Source organism: Halichoeres trimaculatus, unplaced genomic scaffold (assembly GCF_033239565.1).
Source record: "Halichoeres trimaculatus isolate MK-OKI-2021-1 unplaced genomic scaffold, fHalTri1.1 fHalTri1_scaffold_4, whole genome shotgun sequence".
In the NCBI taxonomy this organism is placed as follows: Eukaryota; Metazoa; Chordata; class Actinopteri; order Labriformes; family Labridae; genus Halichoeres; species Halichoeres trimaculatus.
In genome coordinates this window covers 29377864-29387089 of record NW_027437182.1, presented here as the reverse complement: position 1 = coordinate 29387089, position 9226 = coordinate 29377864, and the positions used below count along the sequence as shown (strand labels likewise).

The 9226-nt window shown below is 38.3% G+C and overlaps 1 protein-coding gene across 1 annotated transcript in view; it reads left to right on the top strand.

Annotated features, from left to right (window-relative positions):
• The first annotated feature begins 114 nt into the window (after nucleotides 1–114).
• The window catches only part of oca2 (oculocutaneous albinism II), a 92863-nt gene continuing 83751 nt past the window's right edge, over nucleotides 115–9226 (top strand). The window contains exons 1-2 of the mRNA XM_074668388.1: nucleotides 115–513; nucleotides 5326–5574. Coding sequence (XP_074524489.1) covers nucleotides 5336–5574 — 239 coding nt within the window. The 5' untranslated portion in view covers nucleotides 115–513; nucleotides 5326–5335. The remainder of the gene's footprint in view (nucleotides 514–5325; nucleotides 5575–9226) is intronic.

The following is a 9226-nucleotide window of genomic DNA, read 5'->3' as shown; positions in this document are numbered from 1 at the left end:
TTTTGTGTCAAGATCTTTTTTTGAGGCAATGAGGCTTAAATTGTATTTATTTACCTCTGGGAACTGTCGTGAACAGTTCTTTCACAGGTGGATTTGGAGTGATTTGGATGAGTGGGAGTGGGCTAATCAGCGTGGAGAGCTTGGCTGTAAAAATGGGAGAGAAACATTGACTTGGAAAGTTTTCTGCTGTGGAGAGAGACTTGTGCCACTCCCCCCCTCCTCACAACCCAGAGTGCTCAGCAACATCTCCCTCCTTCGCTGGGGAGCACAGGAAAGGAGAAGAAAAGGAACTCAGCCTCTCCCGTCTTCAAAGTCAAACATTTGAAAAAATAAAACCCCAGCATTGGTACCAAAGATCGGCATCACTTCAGGAGTGCTGGAATGAATAACTTCTGATATTTGCTGTCGGACATTCATCTTTTTTTACATCTCAAATTATCACCTCTTCCATTCCTGTTATTGTCTTCATCATCATCATCATCATATAGACTGACTTCCATCTCATTCTTGAAGGTAAGCCGGGTTGCTTTGATTTCTAGATATTTCTAAAATTAAAGTTTAAATTAGTTTTTTAGCAGAGGTTGGGGTATTTTCTGCGTACTGTGTGTGATGGATTTACACAGCTGCAGCACAGTAGTGGGCTTTGTTTGAGGGGGGTTTAGGCATTATGGCCTAATGCTGCTTTACATTTCCACAAAAGCTTGAAAAAAAATCTCTTTTATTCCATGATACATGACAAAGCTTGAAGTTCATATACATTATCTTATATTCTTTATATTTACCCACAAAACATGATGCTGTACATTGAAATGCTTAATGAGACACCAAATCCTGTCCATTTCAGTGATTTCATCTTTCACATGTCAAGAGACATTTGTCTCACTTCTGTAATTGCTGTTGAAAAAAGGATGGGGGAAATTATGCAAACAGTTAGTGTTTCTTGTTGCTCACAGCCCACGGGCAGGATGTCATATCTAAAGGCTGATTTTGTTCAATGTTGAAGCATATCACAAGAATTGGACAAGGCTGTTAACTGAGACATAACCAAACAGCAGCCATATTTCATTGATAACATTCTCACTGCAAGAAGAATCAAAGATTGATTGTAGTGAATGAACTGAATTTTCTAAAAACACTGTAACAAAACATCAGACTTTCTACGGCCTATAGATCATCTTCAGTCTCTAAAGCTGCTCATTATAATCATCAGTGTACTCTTTCCCTGCAGGGATTGTCCTCAGGAGCTTTTTTTTTCTTGGAAATGTTAGGAGTAGTTCTCTGACCTTGAACTGCTGCTTTACAGGACTACAGCCTAGCTACTGAAAGAGGTTATTATCACAGAGAGCTCAAATGTCACATGTGAGTTCCTGTTGCCTTTCATGTGAGCAATAATCCCACTGAATTCATGCAGCCTTTGTGTTGGCAAGTACCTCATGTCTGCTGAAGCTGACCTCATCCACTGACCTCATGCTGCAAACCACTCAGCTGTTATAATGCATGTTGGCTTGACTCTGTGTGATCATCTGAAATCAGGTCTGATAACTCATATTTACAGCACATACATCAATCATCTTATGGTGGTCAGATCGATTGTGTGTGCTTTACGGCCTGTGGCTCAATCAGCATGTAGGGATTCTGCCTCTCAGCTGCACAATAGACCTCCTTGTTCCTTTTTACTCCGGGATAGGGAAGTGAGTACCTCTGACGTATCAAATAGAGCGGGTTATGGATGTGATGCAAAAGTTACTGCATCATAAAACCACCTAATGATGAAAGTTATGAAGGTCAAAAAAGGTAACGCAAACACACCTTCTGAATGGAAAATGCAGGGAAGCAGATTGAGTTTACTTAAAAACCCAAAGCTGTTGATTTAAAGTCACAAAATCACTTGTTTATGTACCCACAGGATTTGATTCCCCAAACATATTTCTCTGAACACTCCAAATGGAGATTAGTACCTGTCATCTGTGCTGCTTACATCTGTTTACAACACTGTCACCCCCACCCCCCACAACAACCTGAGGATTGCATTGTGTGCATGCAAGCAACAATGGGGGCTCAGAAGTGACTGTCGTGATTTGTTTTGTTGAGTTGAACATGGCTGATGACTTTTATTCATGAGGGTGGGATGGTTTGTAATTTAAAGTACCCAAACAGCAAACAGATGTGGATTTCATTGTCTACTTCACTGATTACTGTTTCTAATGAACAAACTTAACAGCAGCCCCAGTGTTTCTGAAAAGTCCAAAAGTCTCTATTCAAGGGACTCTAAAACTAGGTTTCTCCACCTTTAATTCAAAATCAAACGTAGCCTAGTGTTGATGTAATATCTAATTTAAGACTGAGTTCACACTCCACTTCTTTAGGTGCTGCCTCAGTCAGGAGACATTAAGTAAATTATTTTCTCCAAATTGCAAGGTAAGAAGGTGATGATTAGCAAATATTTCTTTTGGAATGAAATCACAACCCACCACAAAGTGTTTTTAGAAGTGTCCCGATGTTTCTGCTATTTCCAGAGAAGCAGGTGATTAACAGTTGTTTAGTTCCTGAAAACAGAAGTTAGTTTCATTGTTTCCTCTGATGATTACCTTTGAAATGTTGAGTGAATAATTCAATTTCCCAATAAGCAGTTGATAGTTAGCTATTTTTTATTTTATTTCACCAAGTTCTTTAGTACCCAGTTTGTTGATATGCTGAATTGAGATCACATGTAAAATGATAAACCTTTATTATTAGGCCAATAATGTTTTACATAAAACAACTGAAGACTTCAGATGTGATATTCACCAAGAGTGGGGTTTTAAATTGGCCTTACCTGATTGTTATAGACACTGTGAGTACAGGCGCACTGCAAAACAGAATCTGTCCAGAAGTTATGTGTTAATTTTCAGCAAATTCTCAGGAAATTTCAGGAGTAATTTAAAAGAAATAAAAAAAAAACTTGGTCTAATTATTACCTAAGTGTGATGAAATTTGCGGACCTATAAAGTAAAGTGTTACCAGTTTAGGCAATGAGAGATTGAAATTAGCAATCCAAACAAACCATTATTAAAAAAAAAAAAAAACAGCACTCTAAAAGGGACCCCTTTACAACCTACCCTATAATAATTATGTGCACAGATTTTGGCTACAGAAGCCAAGATGGATTTATTCAAATTAGTTAGCATTATTAAAACTCTCAATTAAAATTGTACCCAACATAAAAGTGTCTGGTTGTTTTGTGGTTGGATTTTAGAATTGACACTCCACCATGGACTCCAGTTTCACTGAACTCCAACAGAATCATTAGCGTTACAGAGTAACCAGGGGTTTGGAGTTAAGAATAACCATGCTACAGGTGATCTTTACTTTAAAGTACAATTAACATACGAAGATTTTATGTACAAAGTAAAACCACGGTAAAACTGCTATATATTATCAAACTATTTACTATGCTGATTAGCTATCCTAGATACATTATTTTAATTCTTGATTTCTCTGATAAAAGCATCTGTTCACTGAATATCCATTTACTTTCTGATATCTTCCATTTTCTTAAGTAATCCTACAGGAAGCTGAGAGTCCCCAACTGTTGTGTAGTAAAGGCACTCTATAACTAGAGATTTAAAGGTCAAATTTAGTCTTTTAAACTTCCCTTCCCTTCCCAACTCCTTAGTGATTTTGCTGCCAAAATATGTTCAGCCAAATTGTTTACAAATAGTAAAGGGGTCTATGAAGTCTATGGAGTCTATGAAAATCTCATATATTGTGCTTTGTTAGTTTGGACGTCACGGTCTCTTTGTTAAGATGAAACTTGTGCCACTGTGGTCCCACAGTATAACATACGTTTCAAACTAACTGGTTTTACCATATGCTTTAATGTGGAATAACTTGAGACTCAGAGTTGGCGCAACAGGTCAGTGGACAACAAGTGCTGTGGGTTTTTTCTGTCTTGCTTTCATTCATTCTCACAGCACCAACACAGTAAGCTCTTTCTAGAGTTAGAAGAGTTGCTCATATCAAACTTAGCATCAAGCAGCAGATAGAGACACTCACTGACTGGCCTCAAAGCAGAATTACATTGAGTCAGGGCTTATCTAAACTCATCTAGATTAATTTCTAGACTCTCTTTTTCCCAGAAGACCTTGCTCATGTGAAATTGAGTCATTTCATCAAAGCTAAAACCATGATCTCCCCACTTTCACAATATCAAAGCTGATTGGAGTCAGGTACCACAAGTATTTTGTAAAGGTTAGCCTAAGATAAAATCTTGGACTGTACATAGACAACAGGGCTAGCGCTGACACATTGCTGGGTCCAGGGGTGTCACAACACATCAAAATCTGATTGGCTGATGACAAAGTCAGTCAAAGTTATAATGAAACGATAGCTTCAAGTTAAGGCTAGCTGTACTACTTGATGCCTTTGAATGACTTTCAGATATGACAGGAATCCTAGCTCAACCACACACAAATCAAACTGGAGACATTATTTAGCTTGAAAAGTCATTGAATTTAAACACATTTAGATTTGCATTTAAATAATTATGAATAATTTGGAGAGGGCCAGCAGAGAAGGCCCTGGAGGCCCTGACAGCCCACCGTTGTATACTACTTTATGAATGTGTTTGGTTTCTGGATGGACTTCACTCTGTTATGTCAGACCTTAGTAATCCAGGGTTTCCGTCTCTCACCACTGTCTTAAGAGGAAGACTCACAAAAAAACCCTTTTTCCAGTATAAATGCTCTGAAAGAAATTAAGTACATGCTTCACAAATCCTGGTTTCCTGGTTTTTAAACAAAGAATAAAAGAACCTCATGTTTCTGTTAGCACATACCAAGTCTCTTTCACACTGTATTGCATAAAAGACACTATATTGCAAACACCTTACACAAGAAAGAATTATTACAAATCTTGCATGGGTTTTATAAATCTAAGCCCCGGTGCAAATTTCTCTGGCTGCTCATTGTATGCTCTCTACCCAGTGCTAAATGGTGGAAGGCCACAAACTGCCATGTTCCATACACGTTGGGATTAAGATTTGTAAAACTTTAGGTCCAATACTCAAATGTCATGACCCAGAGCCATCAAGTAAGTTTGGTTCTATCAACCTCATACATCAATTTCTGGGGTAAATATGTTCCCTGTTCTTCCTGGTAAGACTTTGCACCTTGTTATCGGGTAATGAAGTAACTGTTTACGATTGCATGAAGCTTTATGCTATCATGCTATACAGTTTTGTTGATCATGTTCTCAGTTGGTCAATCACTAATCACATTTTTGACTGTTGAACTGAACCTGTTTTGACATTTCAATTGATCTAAACTGTCTCTCTGTACCCTCCAGTGGTCTCACCATGTACTTGGAAAACAAAAGCAACTTGGATATTGAGTTATCTCAGAATCCAACCCAAGGTCCCCAGGGCAGAAACAGCCTGAGGTCACCAGAGGCTGTAGCAGGGAACTTTGAGGAGTTACTTCTACTGCAAGGATTCTCAGAGAGGAGAGAAACCCAGAAGCTGCAGTCAGCAGGTCTGCCTACGGGACAGTGTGCCATCCATAATGACGGGTTTCTCCCTGTTCGACAAGAAGATGGGTAAGCCTGCAGACACTGTGCATACTGTGACTCTTACTTCTTACCGGAGGTTTACTGACAAGTTCACACCTCAGTTATAGTTTTATTCCTGTAAAGAACCCAGCCTCTGCTCAACAGATCAGTGTGCTTACACTGTGCTAGGAGAGGTTTGGTGTATCCATACATAATATATACACCCAATGAATGAACATCACCTGCCTGTTGAGACACTTAAAAGCTGTTAGTTTTTGACAGCCTGGGATGAGTAGGTGGTGTTTTTTTTAATTTATTTATTTATTTATTTATTTATTTTTTTGGGGGGGGTTGTTGTTCATCCTCTCAAACCTTGGTCTGCCTCTCGACATCACTGGTTATGGGGCTACAGGTTTGTGACAAAGCAAATTATGCACTAATGACTCCTGCAAATGAAGCAAATTTGTTGCTTCAGCTGCTTCATGGAGCATTCAATGAGTTTTGTCAGATGCTCATTGAACCCTCAATCAGTCATGTTTTTATGTTTGTTGTGACTTGCCACCTTTTCAGTATTCAAAACAAATTTCCTCTATTACTTCCTGAATACCTGTTCTGTGTTACTCTGGAACACATCAGAGCACTGCAGCTAGATACACCTGAAGTGATGTCATGCTTCAAACTGGAATGGAGAGTGTTGATGTCGTTCATATTTATTCATGTATTTAGGTATATTTTAGACAGTGATGGATTTTTGTATCACAAAATAATTAGAATGATACAGCTTTAGACTCATTTACATTTTGTTAAATAACATATTTATTTATTTATTCATTTATGTATTTATTTTATTTTATTTTATTTTTATTTTTATTTTTATTTTATTTGGGGGGGGGGGGGGGGGGGTATCATGACAAGATAATGTTTATTTTCAATATATTTATATAGAAAATTTTGTGACAAGCCTATTAACAAAGTGATGCATTTGGCACCCAAATACAGACTTTCTTTGGGGCCTGTGTCTAGTGAGAGCATTTTTAGGCACTGGTAGCTCCCACTACCTCATTTTAAAGCACTTCTCACTATTTTTTTTTTTGTTTGTTTATAGACTTCCAAAGTGTCTCGAGGTACGTCAGCTTCCCTCGGTAGTGACTATGTTTATCTCTTGGTTTGAAATTCAGCCTTTATTGTTGAAAAAGTTGATATTGGATGTCATAAGGGATGGGTACTGAATTAGGTACTTTTATGGGTACTGACCAAATTCTGTCAAAAGTACCAGGTACCGATTCATGAATTATCAAAAGGTACCATGTTTAGGTACGTGAATGCATCCTTGTGACTGTGAGGGAGTGGAAGAGTAGGTGATTTTCCATGCTAGACATGAACACAGCATTGAAAGTTTACATATTAAAGAATAAATATGTAAAATAATAAAAAAACAACATTTTATTATTTAAAAAAAGATGTTTATCACCATACAGACACAAAAAAGTACCAAAAATTGGTACCATTGAGTACCGCTACTGAATGCCAAGTACAGGGCATTGATACTGTATTGTTTCAAATGTGAAAGGTTCTTGAGTATTTAGTCAGTAAAGAAGAAGTGACATGAAGAGGCAGGGTAATGTTAATGTACTTAACTTATTTATGAGAGCAAAGTGAGATGATGATGATGATGAGGAGGACCATTTTGTGCTTAGGATGTTGTCAGCAGCAAACTCTGAACTGCTTTGTTTTTGTTTAGGAAACAGGCAAGAGAGGCCATGAGTGGTTTAAGGCAAATACTAAACTTAAAGAAACTGATGAGATTATTTTGACCATATAAAGAAAGATGAACACAAGGCAGAAAGTGTGAACAGCAAAGGCTGATAAGGTAATAGAGTTAGTCAGTGTTGTGTTTGCTAGTTTCTGCTGCCCCTAAGTGGCTCAAAATTTGTTTGTGAACATTTTCCTGTGAACTTTTAACTTCAGAGCCTGAAATTATTAAGAACCTTTATGCTACAACATTTTTGTGCTCTAGTTTAGAAAGATTAGCACTCATTCTCGAGGGGCAGTAGGTTTTTACTGCGTAGAGTCATAACAGTTTAAACAGCACGTGCAGAATAATTTTACACATGCCCTGTTGGTTTAATCTTCCAGGGATTATGAAGCTGTACCTGGAAAACACTGGAATTCTTGTGAAGTAGTAACATTCACAGACACAGGAACTCAAATGTGTGTCTGTGGGTGTGTATCTCAGTCAGTTAGGAGGGGGCTAATCTCAAGCCTGTGGCTATGACGTTATTGGGATTAAAGTGTGGAATTTTGGTTTATGAAATGAAGGTTTGGCTTATTTAACATGGACTCCTGACACCAGCATTTCAGACCTCTTCATGATGTTTAAAATGCTTAAGAAATGCTTCAGATTTTAACTTAATTTTGTACTTCAGTGTTTTGGAAAAATACTACAAAAGAGAAAAACAGAAGCAGAAAGTTAGGGAAAATATTTATTTGATAGATCCTTTAAAATTGGTAAACCAAAGTGAAAGAGCTGTTGAATCATCCAGACACAGCCCAGGTTTTGAGAAATTTCTTCCTTACATTCCCATGTTATATTATATTGATTCTAAAGTATCTTGTAAAAAAAACAAGAAAGTTAAAGGTGCACACGATGGCCATTGTACTGCAAATTTAGGGCCAATCGTATGCCTCCCTGATGGTATTCCATGATGGATAATCATCTGCCTGTATTTCTCCGCACTGAGGACACCATTAATCCTGATCATATCTCCAGATCCTTTAGAGACATGCAGCCCCAAACTTTCAAGGAACCTCAAGCATGCTCCCCTGTTGCCTGCAGACACTCATTATTGTAACACTCTCTGGCCCTTCAACAAGCAGCCTTCAAATATTTAAAATTTGACTCACTAGTCCAGAGCACCTGCTGCCATTTTTTCTGCACCCCAGTTCCTGTGTTTTTATGCATAGTTAATGCTTTTGACCTTGTTTCCCTGTTTGAGATTTGGCTTTTTGTCTGCAACCCTTCCATGAAGATGGCTGGACTTCCCAGGTCTCCATAGGATAGGTTTACCTGGGTCTGGTTTCTGCCAGTTCTGAGCTGATGACACTGCTGGACATCCTCTGAATTCAAAGGGAAATACGTTTGATTTGGTTTTCATCTGCTGTGCTAAGTTTCCCTGACCAACCACTGCATGTACAGTCCTTAAAGGGGACATATCATGCTGATCCGGGATTTAATACTTACATATAATATAATAAATTTTAAAACAAAACCTTTCACCCCCTGAATTTTCAAAAAATGAGATATTGTATTTTTTCTGATATCCTAAAACAAGATTTGATGCCTCTGAAAATAGGTCATTGCCAGATGGCCGCGAGATTTCAAACGTCGTGACGACATGAGAATCCTTTCTTTTTATTGGAGTAATCTGATAAAGCAGCTCCTCCTCTGTGCTGTCAGTTAGTCACACAACCACCACAAGGGATACACCCACCGAGAGCCGAGTATAAACGTTTAAACTATACATGTTACAGTACCGGTTTGACTCACCACACTGAAGCGTCCCGAGATGATCTGTGTCAAGGTGGATTTTCTTCCTCCTGAGCTGCAGAACCGTCCGGGTCTGACTCCGGGGTCCGATACAAAAGGACGTATCCTACACTCTGCCATTTTATTACTGCTATCAATGCCTTACGGTGAAGT